The sequence below is a fragment of the Budorcas taxicolor genome, chromosome 12 (assembly GCF_023091745.1).
Source record: "Budorcas taxicolor isolate Tak-1 chromosome 12, Takin1.1, whole genome shotgun sequence".
NCBI classification, from domain to species: domain Eukaryota; kingdom Metazoa; phylum Chordata; class Mammalia; order Artiodactyla; family Bovidae; genus Budorcas; species Budorcas taxicolor.
Window position 1 is genome coordinate 52,251,430 of NC_068921.1, and position 25,290 is coordinate 52,276,719.

Below are 25,290 nucleotides of genomic sequence, written 5' to 3' on the forward strand. Positions count from 1 at the left end.
CTGTTTTATCAACTACTGAGTTAACGCAAAAAAACAGTAACAAAATATTTTCAAAATAAAGCATGAAGAATAATGACATGATGTACACTAGTAAAAGGAACATTATCATTTATCTATTAGGTATCCTGTTGCCATCCTCTCTACTCAATTCCTTTCCTTCCCCTTTCAAAAGGAACAAGTATCCTGAATTTCAAAAGTTTATTATCTTCTTGCTTTTCTTTTCGGCTTTTCATGTTTGTATCAAAATAGCATATAATTTAAGTTTTGTGTTTTGAATTGTCTATGAACACGATACATACTTTGTGTATTTTTTTGTGGCTTGCTTCCTTCAAACAAAAGAATATTCTTACAATTTGTATTTACACAGTGCGATGTGGCTGCAAATTCACTCAATTTCACTGTTGTAAGGGTATTAGCTCATATGACTATATCACAACTATTTGTCCATTTTATTACTGATAGAAAAATATGAAAACCATTCAGTCTTCTACTATTAAAAAAAATGCTGCTACGGAGAATCTTTTACACAGTTTCTAAAGCACAGGTACAAAAGTACATGGGAAGGAAGAACAAATCCTCATTTTTCACAGCTGGGATGTCTACACAGAAAACACTGATCCTCTAGAAAATCTTATTCATGTTAGATACAGTCGATATTTCACATCAGTTTAGAAAGGATGATCTTCTCAATCAATGGCACTTGATGATCCAAACTTACTAAATATATAAGCATTTAAATCCAGCAGTCCCATTTTGGGTACACAGTCAAAAGAACTGAAAGCAGGATCCTGACGAGATATCTGTATGCTCATGTTCAGACCAGCATTATCCACAATAGCCAAGAGGTTGGAGCAACCCAAACATCCTTTGATGGGTGAAGGGATAAAGTAAATGTGGTAGAAACATACAAAGAACTACCATCCAGCTTTAAAAAAGAAGGAAAGAACTCCATCCGGTCACAGGCTACAATGTGGATGAACCCTGATGACATGACCCTAAGTGAAATAAACTCATCACAAAATGAATCAGTGTACAATTTCATTTACACATCCAAAGACGGGAAAGGCACAGAAACAGAGTAGAAAGGTGGTTGTCAGGAGTGGGAGGGAGGGAGAAATAGGTGTTCTTTGCACACGTTTCAGTTTTACAAAGTGAAAATGTTTCAGAGATCTACTATTCAACAATGTGACTATATTTAACACTACTGAATTGTACACTTAAAAATGATTAAGATAGTACATTTTATGTTTTTTATCACAATTAAGAATTATTTTTAAACACATACTTAAAAATAATACTTTGCAGAGAATAAATTCTATGAAAATATTAACTGCTGCTATAATTAGTAGCATTAATATTATTGGGTATTGCTTTTTAATTTAATGTGTCAGTCTGCTACTTGCAGTTCTTATTTATATATAAAAAACACAAAAGACATGCATTTTGAAAGGTATCACACAATATAAACCACACTTTGTGACCCATGGAGGAAGTTAGTGGGATTTGGTATGGGGGAGAAAAAAAGACATGGAGATGGCCCACATCATTCTTACTGTTTGTATATTTGCTTTGTCTTTTAAAAAACTAGCAACACAGATTCATGTGACAGTTCTGTAAATTTTGAAATGAAAACTAAAACTGCTACTAACATTCATCTGCTCTTTACAGGCATGAAGTTTCTAATTATTCAGGAGAAGTTATTGTTAAGAATACAAAAGGATGCAGGCTTGGACAGGAAGGAAAATCAAAGTAAGCTAACACTGAATCTGTAGTGTCTGTGATGGAGTAAAATGCAGGTACCTTACTGAAAAACACAATGGACACAAAGCTGCCAGAAGTCAGCATAATGAAAGGAACTCTCCAACTTCCAACTGCTTCACTGAAACATAGGAGGAGACTGCCCTTCAGGTTTTAATTTCTGTTTTGGAATAAGGGGGTAAATGATCAGACACCTGGCCAGGCATCTGAGGTCACCTGTCCCCCTGCTGCCACCATATGTGGAAAAGGCAAGGTTCACCTAACCACATACCACACGTCACAGTTCTGTTAAGGCTCCAGGAAAACGACTCTAGTTATATCGTTAGAATCTACTCCTACCATTATTTCTAAGTTAAAGAGTGCATTTCTAATCTATCAAGTGTATCCAGAAACAAATTCCATACTGCCAGCTTTCATTTTATTCTATTAACGCAAATTTAATTGGTTTAAAACTAAAACATATTATAAGGATCATGGAAAATAAAACATCAATTTAAACGTAGGTCCAAACCAGAGCTCGCTCTTTGGTAGCTAAGTCTCTTGTATCGACTTCTAATCAATCAGTAAATAACTGAACACAAAATCTACCTTTTCATCATTTGCTCCTCTATCCCTGCCATTTATTTCACTGTGACCACTCTAATTCTGGTTCCCAGGGCCTTCATGTCATCACAAGAATCACTTTAAGACTACTCACCCCCCAGCCTCTTGTTATCTGATCCATCCTGTATATTGCTGCTGGGGAATCAAAAAGCACTACTCAATTCAATTCTGGCCGCCAAGTTGCCTCACAAAATGCCCAAATGAGACAGTAAGCTTGTCAGCAACCTGGAAGCACTGTAACTCCTTCACTTGGAATCATGACCCACAAGTGATAGAAAATACGGCCTTTTAAGACCTGGCCGGCTGGTAGAAAGGCAAGTAGGAATGGGCAGAAGAAAGAAGACAGAGAAAGTCTTCTCCTGCCAACTAAGGCTAGCCGAATAAACAACTCGAGGGAGAAGAAAAAGGAAGTCCTGTGATGTGCCACTCTGGTAAAGGCATGACTCCTTTTAGTCATCAAAGCTAGAAATCTGGCATAACTCCTTCCTTGACTCATGTATATAAAGCACTATAGTAAATTTTAAACAAATGCAATATCATTTCTTGGACTGCTTGTGTACCTGTATCCATCTGCACATTTTTAAAACTCTCAGAGTTTGATAAACTGGTGTATTTCTCTACCAATATGGGAATTTTGTTATGTACATTCCTAAGGGCAAGGTTCATTGGTTTTATTTATTCTGTAGTCTTTGGCATAATTTCATCTACATAGTTGGTAATAATTAGATATTTACAGAACCAAGAAGTAGAGTGAATTCTGTATAATACAGATAAGACTGCTGACAGACTAAAAATAATGAACAAGAGAACTCTTGCACATGAAACTGCTTACAATAACGACAGTGACAAAGTCTTTCATAGCACCTTACTACGTGCCTCTGCCCTAAGTTCTTCAACTCTCATGATAGCCTATGAGGCCCCATTAGCATCCCTATTTTATAAATGAGAAAATTAAGACATGCAGAGTCAAAGTAACCTCTCCACACTGACAAAGAAAGCAAAGTGTGCAAGAGGGATAAACCTAGGCAGCCTGGCTCAGAATGCATGTTTTTAACTGCTGCACTATACTGGAGAGGTTCCGGAGAGGCACTGCAATAGTGTAGCTAACAGCTGAACAAGAGAGTTCTCATCGATGAAAAGTCTGCCTGTACATGGCTTGCATATTCCAAAGTACAATTTGATCAAAACATATTTATTACTCTCTTAAAAATGGAGACGCTCACCTCCAAATGACATCATACACAGGATCAAGACACACACCAAATCCCTGCAGGTCCTCTTGTTCAGAGTCATTAAAAGTTTTACAGCTCCCATCCACTTTATTTATCAGAAGACACTTAAATGGAGGAGGCTCTGATATAGAAGCAGGTACCAAGCCTTGGGAAAAAAAAATTATGTATTTTAAAGATGCACTACCTTTTCACACTCCCCCAACTTATAAGAATTTCCTATAACGTAAGTATTATTACTATCTCCATTTAATAGATGAAGAAACTGAACTAAGACTTAGGGGTTAGGTAACTAAAAACCTTTAAATAGCAGAATGTGGACTAAAACCTCAGGCTTTCTAAATCCACAACACATGCTCTTAATTTCCATACTATACCACCCTATTATATAATTATTCATGATATCATAGACACAAGTATAAATTGACACCTTGGTCTCAATGAAACTTTAAAGTCTGATTTATGTAGCGAAATTTCCATAGTGAAATTCTATCATTTATTTATCAAGAACCGATACAGAAAACTTCCTCTTTCTAATACAGGTTTTATATCATACAATTAGGTTCCTATTTCCAACACTCTCTAGTTTATAAACTAATCTAATAATTTCATTCTTTCCGTGCATACATACATATAAACACAGGCACTTAAAAGCTTCTTTTAAACCTCTTTGAACAGAAAGAAAACAAAAAGCTACAGGACAACATGTCTTAATAGGGAAAGATGAACCATTTGCTTTCAGAGGGAGATTTGTTTTGGGGGGGTATTACCTATAATGTGTTTACTGGCAAAAATTTCTGATGTAGCAAGCACATGAGAATTAATAAGTGCTTCATCAATTCGTAGGAAAGTCTGGTCCCCACTTGCGCCTATCCAGGTAGCTTTTCTTCCATATTTTGATCCAATGTTAGGCATGGGAGCTGGTTTTGCATTCCAATATGGCACATCCAAAATTGGTCTGCCCAGTTGTCCTTTCTAAAAGATTAAATAAACCACATTAACAACATGACTAAATAAATAATTTATAATTTTCTATAAAGTTAAGGAAACAGTAGACAAAAATAGCTCTATGAGACATAATTTTTCATCAGTTGTTGGCTGTTTCTTTCTTTAAATAAATGAAATTCACATGAAATTTGGACCAAACTTGGATGAAGAAGTAATTTCTATTATTCTTAGGCATTCTTCCCTTAATATTAATAAAACACAAAGAATATATTAAAAAATAATGAAGTTGAAATATTTTTCCATGTAAGGAATCTCCCTGAAATACTGTACTGTCTTTAACATCTAAATGAAAAGTATAATAAATATACAATGTATTTAAAAAGTAGTAATACAAAGCATTCATTTAAAAAACCACTTTGATATTTTAAGTTGACAGTCCAACAAAATGTTAGTATCGAACTCAAGAGAGTCTAAAAACATTTGGGTAAAAGATAAAAAATAATGACTACTGCAGCTGTGAATACAATTAGGAAATTACATCTTTTCACACATGATCACGTGTTAGTAAGTTACTTCATTCATGTTTCAAGATAAAGAGAAGAATTATTATGCTGTCTTAAGTAACTGTTAACTCACTTTAAAAGTATGGCTGTCCACAGGTTAGAGAAGAGTTTAATTTAAAAAGTAGCAGAAAGTTTCTCACTAGTAAGCTGGTAGCTGTAAATCAAAGTGAATGTTGGACTGGTAAATATTCATCTACCCCCCAGCTCAGACTCTCTCTCTGACACACTCTCTGTTAGCATTACCCTTTCCAACGCCCCCTGGACGGCAGACAGTGCTGCACCACAGCAGCCAGGGTTCACTACAAGTAACGGGAATGAGAAACCACAGCAAACTGCCCCCGCCCCAAAGACCCAGGGAGCCTAGAGCACTGCAAATGCCGTGGCTGAATTCTCTCCCAACTATGAGGTTTCTAATGAGTCCTACCATTCCTTAAACACCACACCAAGAAAACAGAGCCGCAAACTGCAAAAGCAATAGAGCTTCAATCTCTGGGCGGAACGAACAGAGGCTCATGATCAGAGAAGCAGCACATGATCAGAGAAGAAGCCAAGAAATTTCAGTGTTTATGCTCGGCTTCTTTCAAAGTCTATCCTTATTTTTTGACAAAACAGCAGCATAAGGAATGTGTCCATCATATTGAGATATTTATTATACTTCTGGAGGAAAAGAAATTATATTTTTCATTGACTACTGACATAAATATTTATTCCTCTACTGTCAACCAACTAATTCGAAGGAAAGCAGTCTAAAACTATGACAGGTGCCTGGACAGCCCCATGGGATTCAAAACATGGTTATACATAAGCCATGTTTAAATATACAGAGGTTCACAGCAGGGGCTTCTGGGGCTAGAAGACAATAATGACTGTCTGATTCTAAGTATTACCATTCACATTCCTTTCAAAACAACATAAAACCAACACAGAGCAAAGAAAACCACACGTGATTCAAGTCTTCATCAGTATTAGGAAATAGTGGATCTCACAACTTTTAAGTTACCTGAAACCAGAGGAAAAATACAAAATTTTCTTCACCCACCTGCCTCTACAAGCCCCGGGGGGCCAGGGCTGAAGAGGAGGTGCCAGGGCTGGGGTGGGGTGGCACTGAGTGGAGAATGCAAGGCACAAAAGGCTTCAGAAGGAGAACAGAAGAGAAGAGCTGACAAAAAAATCCCCCCAAGGGGAAAACCCAAACCTTGATGTGAAAATGCCACACACAGCAAGAACTTGAAGGTTCTGAACACCAGCCACAGGAAAAAGCCTTCCAAGTATGCAGGGCCATTTCTCACCCATCAGGCTGACACAAATGAAAAGGTATGACAGACAACACATTCTGTGGCAAGGCAGTGGAGAAAGAGGCGCTCTCATGGACTGCTGGTGAGAACGCAAAACAGAGGGAAAACTCTCACAAAACTACCCAGGCGTTAGCCTTCAACCCAACAATCTTACTTCACACCTCTGACAATATTCATTGCTGTTGCTGCAAAATATTAGAAAGTACTTAACTGTCTAAGCATAAGAAATTGATTAAATAAACTACTATGTATATATATATATATTTACACACACACACCATATGCTATGCAGATGTAAAATATGAATTATGAAAATCTCTATGAACTGAGAAGGAATGACTTCTAGGAGATACAGTAAAGTGAAAAGACAATGTACAGAAGAGTATATATAAAAGGCTATACTTTGAAAAGTAAAAATGGAGAATAATTACATATATATGTGTATATACATATACACACATATTATATTTTTATCTATGTCAATGCAGATACAGATGGTGTGTGTGCTTATGTATTACTCTTTAAAATAATAAACACATGAAGGAGAAACTGGAAAACAATGATCCTCATAACCAACAAGCATGGTGTGAAGGGGAGTAGGGTGCCAGAGATGAGAGAGGGAATACACTAGGGTGAGAACACCATTTTTTCATAAATTAACTTGTGGAAACATGTTAAGTTCTACACATTCAAAAACTAAAACTACATCTAAGGATGTGCGAGGAGGGATACTTAAACTTAAAAGCAAACTTAAGTGGTGCACTGGGTCACAGACCACTCTCCATGGAAGTCTGAGAGTTCCAGGTTGAGAGGACATGCTAGAGGTCAACAATTAAACCAATGACCTCTACAAAGGGCTGGGAAGACAGTTACAAGAGGGAGAAGAGGAATCTGACTCGGCAACACTCCTTTCATCCATCTCTTTTCTGCCATACCTTGGGCATTCCTGGGCAGCCTCACTCATTGTTCAAGGCTAAGTTATCTCCATGCCTAAAGGACACCCCTCCTTCTCCCCCTCCCTGAGATCAGATCTTACTCACTCTAAGGAGATGAACCCCTGTCCCAGGATAGGGTGAGACAAAATGGACCAGGTAAAAGGTCCTGTCTTCAGGAACAAGGGAAGGAAGGCGATCCTTGACTGTCGTCTCTTTCAAAGAATCTATAGCTCTATCTACTTTCATCCATGTTAAATAAAGTTGAAAGAAACAGAAAAGGAAAACAAACGAACCCGACTCTATTCCAAAGGAATAACATAACCCCACTGAAAGGGTGTGGGGAAAAAGAACCAAGTAACTTATGAACACAGTAACTTAAGAACATGGTACCTCATGAACACAGTATGACTTCAGTCCTGGGGTAGGACAAGGTTGGCGGGGGCGGGGTAGGAGCAAGAGTGACAAATCCTGAACTCTTTTTAGTGAATTTGTTTTTATAGTAGTGTGGGAAAAGCAAATATAAAACTATTTTAGACATATTTTCAGTTCAGTTCAGTTCAGTCGCTCAGTCATGTCTTCTGTTTGTGACCCCATGAATCGCAGCACGCCAGGCCTCCCTGTCCATCACCAACTCCCAGAGTTCACTCAGACTCACGTCCATCGAGTCAGTGATGCCATCCAGCCATCTCATCCTCTGTTGTCCCCTTCTCCTCCTGCTCCCAATCCCTCCCAGCATAAGAGTCTGTTCCAAGGAGTCAACTCTTCACATGAGGTGGCCAAAGTACTGGAGTTTCAGCTTTACCATCAGTCCTTCCAAAGAAATCCCAGGGCTGATCTCCTTCAGAATGGACTGGTTGGACCTCCTTGCAGTCCAAGGGACTCACAAGAGTCTTCTCCAACACCACAGTTCAAAAGCATCAATTCTTCAGCGCTAAGCTTTCTTCACAGTCCAACTCTCACATCCATACATGACCACTGGAAAAACCATAGCCTTGACTAGACGGACCTTTGTTGGCAAAGTAATGTCTCTGCTTTTCAACATGCTATCTAGGTTGGTCATAACTTTTCTTCCAAGGAGTAAACGTCTTTTAATTTCATGGTTGCAGTCACCATCTGCAGTGATTTTGGAGCCCCCCAAAATAAAGTCTGATACCGTTTCCACTGTTTCCCCATCTATGTGCCATGAAGTGATGGAACCAGATGCCATGATCTTCGTTTTCTAAATGTTGAGCTTTAAGCCAACTTTTTCACTCTCCTCTTTCACTTTCATCAAGAGGCTTTTTAGTTCCTCTTCACTTTCTGCCATAAGGGTGGTGTCATCTGCGTATCTGAGGTTATTGATATTTCTCCCGGCAATCTTGATTCCAGCTTTTGCTTCTTCCAGCCCAGCGTTTCTCATGATGTACTCTGCATAGAAGTTCAATAAGCAGTGTGACAATACACAGCCTTGACATACTCCTTTTCCTATCTGGAACCAGTCTGTCGTTCCATGTCCAGTTCTAACTGTTGCTTCCTGACCTGCATATTTTAGGACTAAGTAAATGAGAAATAAATACATTGATATTGTTGGGAGCCAAGAAGAAAGAACATAAATATGAAATGGGACAAGGTAAGAAAGAATCCTAGGGGAATGGGCTGGAGGTACCAGTGTGGACTTATGATTTCTGAAATACACAAATGTATGTACATACATGAGTACTGGGGATGCAGTGAATACACCTAGTGCTCAGCTGCTGTCCAGGAGTGTTCCCAGCTACAAGCAACCTAGGTTTTTAGAGAAATAGCTGATTCTAGAACTCAAACAGATAAGCCTGGAACAACCTGTTATGCCAGGAAGTAAGGTAGTACTTTAAAAAAAAAAAAGAGGCATGTTATCAGAACACAGAAGCCAGCATGAAGGATCTCCCACTAGTGAAATCTGAGCCAATCTAAACATTCAAATGATAAATTAAGTACAGTAATGAATAAAAAAGAAACATGCATGTCTATACCAATAATAAGATGACAAACAAATATTAAATGGACTTCTGCTTACACTAAAACCCAGTGGGCTGACAGGTGAATGTGAGGGGGTGCTGTGGTTGGAGAAATCTTCATTTTTGCAACCATTATAGAAAAGACTGGTTCAGGCAAGAACAATCAATAGATGCTAAATCTAGAGGGAAATTTAAGACTTAACAGTGTCAATTCAAAGACTGCTTATTAGTTTCAAGGGAAAAAATTCTAACTATGCAGTAGTGATATCAAAAAAATCCTGTAGGTGATCAAAAATTCCATCACCAGTGAGGGGCAGGTGGGCCTTCTGTGCCCCCAGATGGCTGTGATGCCCTGAGAAGGACTCAGCACCACTCACATGGTGTTTTGGTCTGGAATGCACAAACTGCATCTAAGCACAAGGAAATATTAGACCAACAAAAATGAGGAACATCTTCTTGGAAAAAAATTTTAAAAAGTACCACATTCTTCAAAAATGTCAGTGTCATAACAAACACAGAAAAGGTGTGAAAATGTTAACAGATTAAAGGAGACTGGAGTCACGAGAAATAAATACAAAGCCTGATCTTAGACTGGAGGGGGAAAAAAGTGCGAAAAAGGAATCACCAGATCAACTGATGAAACACAAAACTATTTAAGAGTAAAGGATCATGATGCATGTAAGTTATTCTTAGAGGACTCAAGAAAAAAAAAGGTTTACACACACACATACAGAGTGTGCGAGAGGGAATGAGAGCATGAGCATACAGACAGTAAAGCAAACAGATCAAAATGCTGCCAACAGGTGACGCTGATTCAAGAGCATACGGGCATTTCACGCATTATCTTATTTTTGACAATATTTCTGTAAGCTTAAAATCATTTCCAAATAATAGATTTTTAAAGTTCAGATTTACATTAAAAAAAAAAAAATCAAGAGTTGCAAACTGTACCCCGGAAACTTAGGTCGTAGAGTTCTGAAGAGTTACCCATATCACAGATGGTATCGGCTTATTAGCACAGTATTATTAAGCTTTTCGTTGACTTCTCCTATGCCCAAACTATACAAAATTCTCAGATTATTTTCTAGTTTTGAAAAAAGAGAAAGAGCAAAACAAACAGGCCAGATAGAAGTTGAGAGGAACAGGAAAAAGTAAACTATAATTCTAAAAAATCTAACAAGAAAACTGGGCCTTTAAAAAGTTCTAAAATAGATATAATTCTACAAGTTAAGAAAAAAATTTGATTCTTTACAAGCTAGCTGAGAAGGAAGGTTTCAATGACAGAAACGAGCTCTTCTGAATGCTCAATAGACTCTGATCTGGACTAAAACATGTCCAAATCCAGCACAGCTGTTAAATTTAATAAATTCTAATGCTACCCTGGAGAAGAAACTAATTTCAAAGCAAAGTTCTTTCCAGTTTTGTGTACGTTGGATATGGAGACAGGAAATATGCATGTGTAATAACAATACAAGAATTTCACTGAAACCAGAAAAAATAGCTAATGTGGACAAATTGCGAGGCAACAGTACAATGCAACATTATCAATGCTTAAAAAGTTCCTTACAGAAAAGCTTCCGAATGTGAAGACCTGTCCATCCATTAAAAGCGCTGCCGTGTGGTTACTGCCTGCGGTAACTTGTGTGCTAGGGCCTGGCAATGCTTGAACAAGAGTGGGACATCCCCTAGGTTAAAAAAAAAAAAAAAATTTTAGTCAATTTCTCTCAAGATCCAACTGAAATAAAGATCAATAAACAATGTAATTAAAAAAACAAGAGATAAAAGGCACTAATAAGAATATTCATCAAACACTTACTTAGGTACTATATTATGCCTATCTCCAGTCTTCATATTAAGTACACAAAGATGAGAAAGACATAATCACTGACATGATGGAGATTCATAAAAAGATTTCTTGAATTTACTACTCTAACTATGGACAAAGAATTATTATTTTTTTCTGAAAGACTATACCTACATTTGTTTTAAAAGAAAAAAAAATGTTAACTTATAAAGTGAATGGTAAGTCAGACAGCTCTACAAATATTTGTTAAATAAAATAAAAATCATGTGCTGATTTACCCGGAATACAATCCAAGGACCACACGAAACAGTTTTATGTCTTCCTTTCTACCCTTTTCCCACTGAACTGTCAATTAACTTTTCATCTTCTTTTCTACCTTTTTCCCCTGCACTTTCAGATTTTAGCATACAGAGTATCTCATGAGTTAGAACACCATATCATGAGAGGCACCACAGCAGCAGCTGCAGGCTCGGACCCTAAAGCAGACTGCCTGGCTGTGAGTCCCGGCTCCACCACGCAGCAGCAACATTCCATGACTCTCAACAAGTTATTCATCCTTTTTGTAGTTCAGTTTTCATCCTTTTTGTAGTTCAGTTTTCTCTTCTTTTACATGGAGATAAAACTAAACCACGTTTACCCCATAGGGCTCCTATGTACAAAAAAGAAGCTCATATATGTCAAGTGCTTGGCTCAGTGATTGGTACACAGTAATTAATAAATGGTAACTATTATGATAAATGGCATCCTTGCATCTGTCGTATCTGTTCTTGTAATCACCCTTCTATCACCTTATTTATCCTTTATTAACCACTTTCAGTAATCACTATGTATATACAGAAGAATAATCATCACTGTAGAAAAAGTCCACACATAGGAGAGCTCTGTTTCTGAGGTGCTGTAACACTTTAAATTTTTTTAATTACATATAATATCTTTTTAAATGGTTATTCAGGCTGCAGTGAAAAATGAATTGGGAAGAGGCAAGACTAGCAGCTGGAAACCTAGTCAAGAAAATGTTGTGATAAACTGGATGAGTTATAGTGAAGACCTGAACTAGGAACAGTGTGAACTGAAAGGAATGTTTCGACAGCTCTGTAAGGAACACACCTGACTAGACTCTGGAAATGGCTGATGGGGGGCGGGGGGTGGTGCAAAGAAGAGTTTCTGCTTAAGTAACAGGTAGATGGTGGCAACATTCACTTAAGATAGAGAATAAGATCTAGGAAGACAAAGAGAGAAAAGAGATAGTTTTCATTGTAAGTTTCTTCTATAATTTAGGTAGGAACAAAGGAAGAAGAGCTCACAGAAATCTAGAACATAACAAACAATGAACTCTGGGAAAAAGTGCTATGTAGAGAGTCATTTCAAGGAAAGAGGAATACTGTACACGCTGAATGCCTCAGAGACAGAGACAGATGACCACTCAATTTTGCAAGAAGTCTTTGGTAGAGGCAGGCGTGATACTATGCAGCAAAGGAGGCACTCACAGTGGGGTCAGAGACTACACAAAATCCCTTCAAAATCTTAGCAGGAAAGAGAAAAAGAAACGGGAACCAACAGCTAGAGGGAAAAAGAGCTGAAGGGGAAGCTCTGTCCTTTTTAAGAACTTGCATAAGGTGAAAGAGAGAGTAAAGATGAGGGGATATGGTTGAGAGAGGAGACAAGAAACAGAATCAGATCCCCATGGGAAAGGCAGAAAGGTCTCAGGGTGGGGACATGAGCAGGCCCTCTTTCAGGGTAACGTGAAGAAGGAGCATAGAGGAAGTACGGACGCAGGCAGGTTTGTAGAGTCACTGGGCTGAAGAACTTCCCATCTAATGTTTTCATTTTTGCTGTGATAGGAATAGAGGTCAAGGGCTAAGAGCAAGAAGAAATGAGTGAGGAGAAGATCTGAAGATTATGCAAAGGGTATCATGGTGAGTGGAAGAAAGAGAAACCTAGACCACAAGGTTTTAACCCAGATCCAAATGACTTACAGGAATTCTAAGAGTGAGCTTCAAGAGATTGGTGAAACTTTTAATTTTATAAGCCAACTTTTAAGTGTATATCCTTATGTCTGTTTTTCTGAAGAGACAGCCCATATTCTTCATCACATTCTCAAAAGGGCTTAAATCAAATAGCTCAAAACTAGAAAACAGGGAGATCACTGCCCACTGTAGAAGGACTGACTGAATCTATAAGTCATAACAATCTGTGTAAGTACAGAGACTTCCTTTTCTTCCAGAAGTCCAAGCGAGACATAGAAAACGTAAGTAGACTGATTGATGCTTGAAGTTTTGTCACACCTTAGCATCAAGATCAAGAGGGTGAGAAAACTGAGGATACTGGTAAGGGTAAGGGTGAAGAAAATAAATGACAACCTCAGACTTCAGTTGTTAAGTGATCCTAGAGAGTAAAAAAAAGTAGAGGGCTGCAGAGAATGAAGTACTGATACAGTCAAACACCAAGTAAAGCCATGCTAAGTAACAGAAGAAAAATTTGTCATCAGATTATGTGTTGTTTAAAATGAAAAATTCAGAGTTAGAGCTCTCCACTGCGGGTCCTGGGAATGACCACCATGAATACGGAAGTAAGGTTCACTAGATCTAACTAAGGTGTCAAGGTGACTATATTGTATGGGACCATTCAGGAGCATGGTAAGACTCAGACTGGGAAAACACTGTGAAAACTACATTTTCAAAGAATGAAAGGCGGTGACTAACAGCAAGATGTGTAGTAACAAAAGCGGAGGAAAGCAGAACGGCTCTGCCTCCAAGGAGTAGTCGTTTCTACCTGAGGGCACAATAGTATGGCTAGACTGAGTGGTTCTCAAACCTGAGGTACCATGAGCTTTTGCAATAATCAATTACCAAGCCGAAGGACTGTGTGGTGAATGACAGGGCTGCCCTGGTGGCTGTCGGTAAAGAATCCGCCTTTAATGCAGGAGACCACCTACAGTGCAGGAGACTTGGGTTCTATCCCTGGGTTGGGAAGATCCCCTGGAGAAGGAAATGGCAACCCACTCCGGGATTCCTGCCTGGGAAATCTCAGGGACAGAGGAGGCTGGCAGGCAACAGTGCATGAGGCTGCCAGAGTCGGACATGACCAAGCAACTAAAGCGCCACCAAAGCCCTCACAGAAATGTCCGGTTTGATCCAAACAAAGAATTATTGGGAAAGTTTCTGTAACTGTTGATCTGTTTGCAGTTTATGCAGTATTTTCATACAAACTATATCACTGATTATCAAAATAATTCTATGTGTGGATCTGATGTGCTTTAAAAAGGACTTTCCCAAAGTTGGTGGCATTTCTTCTAATAAACTCTTTCATGATACTAGAGTCCATTTATTAAATTATTTGGTAAACAGAGGAAGAACTGGAAACAAACAATACATCTGTATGTGTATGCATGCCAGGCATTTTGTAGACACTATATTAATTCTTTAACAATCCTATGGGATTATTTAAACTAAGGCTTAGTAAATTACAGTTACATAGTTGGTAAGAGATGAAACAAAGATCTAAACCTCGTCTAAATGGTTCCAGACACCATGATGTGTAGCATATTAACACAGAAGGAGGATTTATTAAAGCAAGAAAAAGACGAGACTCAGAAACATTAGAAGTATCAAGATTCTACTGGAAAAAAAAAAAGAGAATAAAGGCATCTAAACTATACAGTCTCTTTCCCAACATCCAGGTTTACGTTTACTGAAAATTGTAAAATAATTTGTAATTCAGAGATTTAGAAGCATACTGAAGAATACAAACAAACAAAAAAGAGGGCTGAGTCATGAGTGAATGCATAAAAATCCTCAGAAGCTTTTCGACAATCCCTTTTAAAACCAGCAACAGTAACAGCCAACATTTATTGAGCATTTACTATGAGCTAGGCGCTTGTGCTAAGAAAACAACACGTATTATCTCCCTGAATTCTCACAACAACCTTCTGAGAGACATATTTATTCCCATTTAAGAGGAAGAAACTGAGCCACAAAAACAGTTAACTAATTTGGCCAAGGTCACACTGGCACCAAGTGACAAAATCAGGCTCAGTCACTCTGGCAGGACAACACATGAAATAAAGAGAACACCAATAACGTGTTTCTACCCTCAGCACATGCACACTACAATATCTATCTTACATTCATCACGCATTACTAATGTGTGCTATACAATAAACTTCAGTTAAAAACACTTGGTTACGAGGAACTTTAAAAAAAATACCTTTCAACTCTATTTTCAACAAAATATTTATAAATGTTTTGCTTTGTGGTAAGTCAGTTAATAGGTATGCTATTGAGGCGTTGTTCCCTCCATACACATGGTCAACTCCTTTCGGAATCTGTAACAGTTCCTGGCTCCTGCCTTCCAAATCCCACACGGATCCAGACAAACAGAGTAACTAGCATGTTTACAGCACAGATGGTTTTGACTGGTTTTCATTTAATCCACCAGGTACAACGTGTAGGCATTATGTCATTCCATGCCCCAGCTTGACACTCCCCACAGCACATGGAGTCAGCCTTCCAGTGACAACTCAATCAACAGAACCAGGAGTGAAAATTTACATGTTGGGAAAGAACAACTTTGGGCAGTTAAGACAAATCCCACCAGAGTTTAATCTCCTTAAAAAAAACCCTAATTGTTTAAACTTCAACATTAAAAGCTATCCTAGTTCATGAAGATACAGTCAAACTATTAAAAATACTTAGCATATTGCTATGATACTGTCACCTGAGCAAGTCACTGCAAGGCAATACAGTCAAACTATTAAAAATACTTAGCATATTGCTATGATACTGTCGCCTGAGCAAGTCACTGCAAGGCAAGGTGTGGTGCTCGCTGGGTGATAATCAGGACCAGGAGGCAATGTTTTTAGGTACCCTCTTCATTTGAAGAGCTGACGTGAGGTCCTTCGCTTTCAAAAGCCGTTAAACCTCAAGGAGGGGTGGCAGAGTCTTGCACTTATTCTGTTCATTCTTCACACAGCACAGTCACCTGAGGGTTGCAATTTAATCATAGATATGATTTTCATTACTTCCCTCCCACTCAGTCAAGACCAGGAAACACAGCTATCTGTTAACTCTTTTCTGCGGAATGACATCCAAGTACAAAGTCTGATTTGTGAAGACGTGTCCCCCTTGCTGCACACATGACTGATTGCTCTCTCACATATAACTGTAAAGCACCTTTCCCAGGTTATGTCATGACTCACGAAATAATTGTCAGCTAAGTAACAATGCAAAAATGATGATGACGATGATGGTAATAATACTAAATCCTCTTCTGGGTCATGAATCTTCTGTGAGAAACAGAACAAAAAGCTTCCAAATTCTTCTCCCCACATATTACAAGCCCTGTCTCAGTCTCTGCAAGAGTGATGGTCATTAACCCTGTGAAACAAAATATCTGCTACCTTCTAAAGCCTGTAATAGTAACTGCTCAACCCTGCAAAGCCACTGATACTCTGTGATATCCAGCGCCCAAAATATAAATGCCATATCCAGTGACATTTGGTAAAGTATTTTTGTTAAAAACTTTTTTCTCTTTCCAAGCACAATACTTGTCACTAAGATTATGCTGGTTTTATAAATGTCTTAACAAGTATCAAATGTATGCTTCACTTATGTTTTTAGTGAGAAGTTGAACTCAATGATACCTCAACCGTCTTTTCTCATTAGTAACAGCATTCATCAAAGCAACTAAGGACACTCCTTTCATCCTCATTTTGTGTGCGTGGCACTGCACATAGGTCTGAGCCTGCCCTCTAGGATGGACAGTGTTTCCTTAATCCTGGAGGCACACTAGAGCGTCGAGAGCATTTAAGGAAAAACTGATGCTAGCATTCTATCCAACCCTTGTGGCCACCATCTCCCACTCCCAATGCCCACCTCTCCACACATGCCTCTTAAAAATTCTAGACTTAGAATCCAGGCGTGGTATTTTTGAAGTCCCCCAAGCAACTCTACTGTGCAGCCAGGATTAAGGATCACTGGTCTTTGCTATGTAAATGGTATCATCCTTGCCACAGTAATGCAGTCATTTCAGAATAAAGTGAAAATTCTGGATTTTATTTAATGACTGGAGTGACTCAGTGTATGTGAGTGAGAAATCATACAGTTCCAAATGATTCTGGCAGGTATCTTATGAATACATGGAAGAATTAGGCAAGAGCAGAGAGACAAAAAGAAAGGAGGTTCTGTGGCAGACTGGATTGGTGAGTCATGTCTAGCCTGAAAGGGCCCTATATCTCCCAGAGTTACACATAAACCTGGTGTCAGTGACGGGGCAGCCATACATGGGGACCATTCAGATCCTGAAGACCACCCGCTACAGGGAGCACAAGTGGCTGACAGACTCTGCGATGCTTCTTTGGGTCCACGAGGCCATCCTTCCCCTGGGAAGCTACCAGCTTGTGACTGAGCTCTGTGAAGGATGAGAGCTGGCCCGTCCTGCCCAATGTGGAACTCTTCCGAAAGTCACTTTGGCTTGAGGACACCCCGCTGGCCTGGCTAACACTCAGTCAGAAATGCACTGTAACCTGACTCTTCCTGTCCCATTCTTCTTCTCTCTTTCCTTTCACAGGGGTCAGACCTACCTCAGGCAGACTCGTGTTCTCTTCCCTTTCACAGTAGTTTTCTATCAATAAACTCTTTGTACATCTAATCCTGCTTTAGCATCTTCTGGGAAGACATGAGCTAATAAAGATGAATTTTCTACACTTCTAACCCAAAGCACTCTCATTGTATTAAGCAGATGTGGACTCAGCTGCTGTGATGAAAGTCAAGAAACCAGGACTTAAACAAATAGAATTTCTCTCTCAGGTAAGCACCCAAGTATAAGGAGCTGTTGTAGAAGTTCCGTGGTGTCAGGGACCCAGACTGTTTCTATCTTGTGGCTCTTCCATTCTCAATACACAGTTTCCAACTTAGGACTGCTGTGATGACTTCTCCAGCTCCCCACCACCAGGCATGGACTCCAGGCAGCAAGCAGGGAGGGGAGACAGAGAAATGGAAGGGTATCCCCCTTCCCTTTAACAGTGACCCAGAATGGCACACAGCACTGTAGTTCACACGGCCAAATCTTGCTGCAATGGAGGTGAGAAAATGAAGCCTTTAGTTTCATGGTTATGTCATCAACTAAAACCTTATTACCAAATGAGGTACGGAAGAAGGAATAATAAAATATGTCCAGTAGTCTCTACCATAATTAGTTCTTAACTATTCTGGATAAGTCTAAACAGTTTCTCTGAGTGACCATTTTGTTTGAAAATTATTCAAAAACTTTGATGATATCATGTTAATATTAGGCTAAAATTTTAAAATAGATAACATGAAATAATATGAATATATCCTTTGCTGATTTATTAAAAATGCCATTTGGGGATAGTCACTGTCTTTACTATTGCCATGAACAGCCTTTAAGAAGATATTAATTCTGAAGAATGCAGTGTGATTTCCTGGTAATCATAATCGCTCTTTCATTTTAAATGTATAAAATGTAAATCAACTTTTCTCCTAAAACAACAAAATCATTTGTCCCCACAAAAGCATTCAACCACAAAATCAAGAACCACCAATAATTTATGGGCCACGCTTTCCAAAACTGTGGTATAAATACTATATAGAGTGTAGAAATATATATTTCGAAGGAAAAAAGTAAAGAAGAAAAAAACCCCACTTTCACACAAGATGTTAAAGTACCTGGAATTGACATCTCCATGTCCAAGCTGCCCATGCTGCCCATACCCAAATGTGTAGACATCACCATTTTCCATCAAAACCACTGAAATAAAAATTCAGAGCTTTATTTTTTCATTATATGCATTTTATATTTCTATCACAAGTATACTGAAAGCAGTTCAAGTTTCACTATTTAAAATTTGTAGAGTCATTAAGAATAGGCAATAGAAGTAAAGACATTTACATTTAATGAGAAACAATATAATTTTACTTCTGTAAAATATTTTTGTTAAGTTACAAAAATGTATAATGTTTTTAAAAAATACAGTTTAAACTTATAAATGCCATTTAATAACACTAAAATTTAATAAAACATTGGTCTGAGTCAACTGTTAAGTCTTCTTTAATGAGTAACTACATACAAAATGTTCTCTCCTATCTAGGATAATTATATAGGTAGAGGGTCTGAGCTCTGCACAGTTATGTACAACATCAGTATGTCTGTCAGAACTTTAATATCTGTCAATATCTTACCAAATAAGGAAATATATTGAACAATAAAGAAAGAATTTTTTATTTTTATACAGGTTGAATAGTACAGCTTAAGCTATATAACCCAAATGCCAATGATTTAGTAGGAACTGAAATACTTTCTACATTTAAAAAAAGTTTTCTAATTTAAAAATTGATATTTTCTTATAAATATTGCACAAAAAAGCTGAAGTAAGATGTATGGTTTTTGCAAATGCTTTAACAGCAGATAAAATTTTACATTTATAAAATTAATATACTGTACTGGTACAAAATAGTTTTAAAATTATGTTTTAAAAAGCTCTTAATAAAGGAATTTGTGGATGCACATTTCCCACTGAACAATAACAAAGCTTGTGACCAGCTTATAAAAAAATTAGAAAATTATAGAGTTTAAAATTATCTTCAGGAATTTCATGACTTGAATTACAAAATCAGTCCATCAGAAGACAGATGAGAAGTCAGATCTCTAGACAAGCATTCCACAGATTAAAAAGGACTGTCTAATAAATATGCTTTCATAAATTTGAGAGACGCTTATAGCTTTTGACACACGGCTAACAGGCTACATTTGTCCAAACTAAACAAACAAGCTATTCAACACAATTGTAAAAATGCAGTTATACCCTAAAGTTCCAGCTGCTACCTGAGTGGTGAAATCCACAGCTGACTTGTACTGCCCGGAGCTCACAGTCAAATCGCACGGAGCCTGGAGGGTATGTTGTGATTTTGCTTGCATCCTTTTCTCCTCGTTCTCCACTTCCATCTGCAAGTGTTATAATTTGTAATTAAGCCATGACTCATCTTCAAAATAAAATTTTAAATCAGTTTACTATGGAAAAACAAGAGAAAATGTTAAAAGGAACAAGCGAGAAGGAACTGTAGCTGTTAGAAGTGATAGATCAAGAATCTACCTGCAAAGAAGCCAATTCTGAAAATATAACCTATATATTTCTGTTGGCAAAATACTACTAAATCAGTAAAAACACAGATAAGGCCTGGTTACAGATAAAGCCTTTTAATCTAATCAGTTATGTGATGTAAATGGGTCATTGAGTTATAGAAATAACAAAATTCTACATGTAAAAGTTTGTATGGGAAATTTTAGTTTGTATAAAAAATAACTGCATGCAAAGTCATTTAACAACTGTTTTAAATTTAGTGATATTGTTAGTGCTAGTCATTTAAAAAAAAAAAAAAAATTCTAGCTGACTTGCAAATCACTTAGATTTCCCAAACACATCTTAGGAACACTACTCTGTCCACCAGTATTGCTAAACTCAGTTGAATTTTAAAAAATTTATAAAGATCAGATAGCTTTATCCAATTACTGTAGTTCAATGGTTTCCTGTCAATCATTTCACCTGTCCCACCTTGACTCTTAGCCAGTCTGCTTTGTGGATTTCTTTGGCCCTCAACCGCAACTCTCAACCTGACCCTCTGCTTTTATTCCTTCTTTCTTCCCTTCTTCTCCAATTCCCTACCATAAACTTGCTTTAAGACCCTCCCTCCCCCCTGGTTTCTACATTAAGTATTTTAGTATTTTAACTATAAAATTTAAAAACACATTCCAGAACATAACACATTTCTTTGGAATGTGTAAATAAGAAAGGTAACTAAACTTTCCTAGTCTAATACTACAGATGAACTAAAATATGACTTCTTTATCATCAAGATTCAAATTCCTTACACATGGAATAAATGTAAATCTGAAAAGAATTTCAGGTCAAATAGCCTAAGTTAATTGCTTTGTGATACAGTAAATCTAAGTAAGTGTCTATAATATGTGGATACACATGTGGATCTACAGACACACATTTAAGATAATTCTGTATTTTCACTACCCATTTTAGAATACTAAACAGAATAATATCATTTCATGTTCATGTATACTTTGCTTACTCTAATATTTCTAATCTTTAGTAATATCCAAGGTAAGACAAAACTGGCCTACATTACGAGTTCCATTTCTATAACTAAATGACTTGAGCATTTTAAAAAGCTTTAAACTCTTTACAACACTAGGAGAGTAAAACCTCACTAATTCGGAATAACACATGGCCTATATGACTTCCTGGAAAGGTCTTAATTACAGAACATTTAAATAAAAATGCAGTTTTATTACCTTCAAGCAGTACAGATTATAGATTAAACTAAATGCTACAATAAATAAAATGTGGTTACCTACATTATAATTCAAAATAGGCCTATATTACATAAAAATGTACCATAAACATGAAAGTCCTTTAACATACAAGAATTAATTGCTGGACCCAGAGGCTGAAGGCACGCTGAAGGAATCCTTCATTTCTTGAGCCCTTGGTTTGAAAAGCTAGTGATTTTAGACAGGTTTCCCCTTAAAAGTATGGCCCTGAAAATTCAGAGGAAGAAGTTATTTTGAATTTTTACTCAAAAAAAATCACAAATACTGCATCTGAAGTACCATAAATTCTGAATTAGTGAGAGGTTTTACTATAAAAGGATAAGAATAATGATTGCTCTTTTGCTAAATTATCTAATATAGGTTTGCCAATTAAATCTGCAAGAATGTGTACTTGTGTATGGGATTAAAAAAAAAAATCACATTTAGTTTCACTCTACCCAAAATGCAATATATTTTCAGTTCAAAGACTCTTCATCCTCGAAAGATAGTGGAATGGTACTGCCCTGGTGGCCCAGAGGGTAAAGCGCCTGCCCGCAACGCGGGAGACCTGGGTTCGATCCCTGGGTCGGAAAGTTCCCCTGGAGAAGGAAATGGCAACCCACTCCAGTATCCTTGCCTGGAGAATCCCATGGATGGAAGAACCTGGTGGGCTACAGTACATGGGGTCGCAAAGAGTCGGACACGACTGAGCGAGCTCACTTCACTTCACTTCAAAGTATAAACAAGGGCCTATCCAAAAAGTAATAAGCATCTTCCAAAGACTATTTAAATAAAATGACAGATACATAAAAAATTTACAGCTTTATCTCAACTGGTAAAAATATCTCATTATTAAAGCCAACTCTGATTTATCATAGAAGACAAACTGTTCATTTAATTGTGCCAGACCTAACTACATTCAGTGTTACACTTTAATTTCACTTTCTAAAAATTTACTGATGCCTAGTTAAAGCTTTCACCTTTGAATTTGGCATTTTGCCCTCTCTCTTGAATATAGAGATTAAATATAGATACAAACCCCACAATAGAGACACAGCATCAGGGAAAGAGGGAGAAAAAGCCTAGTAATTTACTGATTAAAATCATAGCGATTAAATGAGTAGTCATGACTATCATTTAGAAATTAAAAATAATACTAGAAACATTTTGTTCATCTAAACAAAACTTTTATCTATAAAAATAATTTGTCAATTATTATAGATGGTGAAATATTATAAGAACAAAATAGGGATGAAATTCTTGATCACTAGCAGCAGCAGTGACAGAGGTTTTAATATTTATATCTGTATCTGGAATTTTATGTCAGTTAAAAAATAAGTACAATTCTAATAATTTAGAAATTTACAAAAGTTTATCAAAGCAAAAAGATACCTAAACAGTCAAGAGTATAGTGCAAATTCAAAAATTAGGAAGTGAAATTTAGCAAGATTAATCCTGCTCAAATTCATTATTCAGAAAAGTATTAATGAGGACAAATAAAATAAACCTCAGATTTTTAGGAAAGTTAGGCCTAAATATTCTTATAATTGGCCATTTAGGCACATCTATCTTTTCCCTAACATGAATATGCTCATATATATATCATGTGATATTAAAACTCTGATAGCTGTAAAGTTTTGTCTCTGAAGTATGGCATGTATATATATATTATTTACACTTATTTGTGTACACACACAGAGGAAAGAAGATTCAGTATCTAAAAGACTCTAACCTTAATTTTAATTTAAATCTATACCTTTCGGCTAATCTTATAAGCATGCATATCGCTGAATGTATCACAGAAACAGTACTTGGAACAAAATCACTAAAATAAAACAGCAAAGCAGTAGTAATATCAATTTGCTAAGTATCTCTGGCTAAACACTGAAAATTTAATTAGCACAGTAGATAAGTATTTTTGGGCGCTGGAACCTAAGAGACTTGGATTGGATTCCTGGCCCTATATATTCATTTGCCAGTTTTATGAAAACTGGATGCTGGATCTTCTCTTTCTTTTAAAAAATTTTTCTTTTTTAATTTTGACGTTGGATCTTTTTAAGTTTTAGTTTTCCCGTCTATAACAACATGGCACATTACATCACAAGGTCTTGTGAGAAATAAGTGCAATAATGTATGAAAAGTGCTCAGTCAATATTCACTACTGTTGCTCTCCCTAATCAATTCAGTAATCTGATGAAATAGATATTGTTATTCCATTTTGCAGTTGGGAAAACCAAGGCTTTAGAGTGGTTAAATAGCCAGCCCAAAATAATAAATAGTAGAGCAGCTTTAGAAATTGATCTAAAATAAGGCTCACGTATTTTACCACCCTCAAATGGCTGACATCTTAAATCTTTTGATAAAATAAACTAATCATACATTTAACAATCTCAAATTTTGTACCTTTAAGATAATTCTAAAAAAGAAAGCAAAGAATTCAATTGGAAAAATTTAAGCTACTATTCATGGAGAATTTTTATTTACAAAGGAAATATATATACATATATATATATACACACACATATATATCAATTTAATTTTCCTATCAATATATTCAGTTTGGAATTATTATTCCTATTTTTGAGATAAGGAAACTGAAACCAAAGAGGTTAAGAAATTTATGAATGACCACACAGTTGTAGTAAATGAAAAACAGGATTAAAACTGAGGCCTAATTCCAAAGGCCATATTTCCATTACACCATACCACTTCTCTACAGAAAACAGGTGTAAAACAGAGATGATTTTAGGAGTGCCCTCAGATTTTCCTGTCAGTCACTTCTAGACTATCTCTGGAACAATTCGAATATTCCTGAGAGTAGTACACTAAATTTTTTTTTTCTATTTAAGGCACTGAATAGCTGAAACAAATGTTAATGCAGATAACTGTTTATAATCTATAGTTACATTCTTTAAATACTATATGTTATATGGATTATAAATTCTATGTATTGATTTAGTTTTATGCACTACTGGCCTCTGGTCAAAATTTGCCTGAAAACTTGACAGATCCTGTGACCTTCTCTGAATTCTCTCCAATCAGCCAGTAGCTCTCCAACTTTCCATGTTAGAACTCACTCCTGTTCACAATAAATCCATAGTTCTTACCCTCCACACACCCCCACAAGAAAGTCACAGTCTAGAAGATTTAAATCATTATTATCCTACAATCTGTACCACCAACATAATTAAATGTAAGGTAGAATACAGCAATTAATACAGTGACTTTCTCAGTGGAAGATAAATAGAGTAAGACACAAGAGAAAAAAAAAATTACACAGGAAAATAAATTTATTAAAAGACTATGACTATATGCAGCAAGAGTAAAAGCAGTGCCTGGCAAGAGGGTTAAATGATAGGAACAGAAAATGCAAAGGGAGCAACAAAAAGCAAACCTGTGGGTTTACAGTGAGTGCTAAGTGAATACCTTCCACATAAAATGGAACACCATTTGATAAAATACTACTTACACTTTAAAGTCGTTTGGTGGTAAAGAAATGAAACTATTTCATTATATAAAACCATACAATCTGATGATTTTTAAAAAAATGGCCCTACACTGTAATACTACAAAATCAGTCCTTCCAAAGAGGTTGCTACAATCCCATAAAATAACCCCGTTACAGACAAGATGGAAGTGGAAAAGTTTCTATAGCTAATCAGTACGACATCATAAAAAGTGCTTTAAATTTGTAACCTTGGTCTTCTTTAGCATTTATTTTAAATTCTGGAGGAAAAAACCCCACAAAGATGACTGTCTATAACATACTAACATGGAGCTGAAAAAGTTTTAAACTGCTTATTGAAATGTAAATAGTGAACCTCAGGTAAAGTATTGGAGA

At 36.9% G+C, this 25,290-nt stretch overlaps 1 protein-coding gene across 1 annotated transcript in view; it reads right to left on the reverse strand.

The window, feature by feature from the left end:
- MYCBP2 (MYC binding protein 2) overlaps positions 1 to 25,290 on the reverse strand; it is a 266,575-nt gene that overhangs the window by 138,177 nt on the left and 103,108 nt on the right. The window contains exons 19-23 of the mRNA XM_052650329.1: positions 19,953 to 20,072; positions 18,797 to 18,878; positions 10,875 to 10,992; positions 4,361 to 4,565; positions 3,585 to 3,738 (exon numbers count right to left, since the gene is read on the reverse strand). Coding sequence (XP_052506289.1) covers positions 3,585 to 3,738; positions 4,361 to 4,565; positions 10,875 to 10,992; positions 18,797 to 18,878; positions 19,953 to 20,072 — 679 coding nt within the window. The remainder of the gene's footprint in view (positions 1 to 3,584; positions 3,739 to 4,360; positions 4,566 to 10,874; positions 10,993 to 18,796; positions 18,879 to 19,952; positions 20,073 to 25,290) is intronic.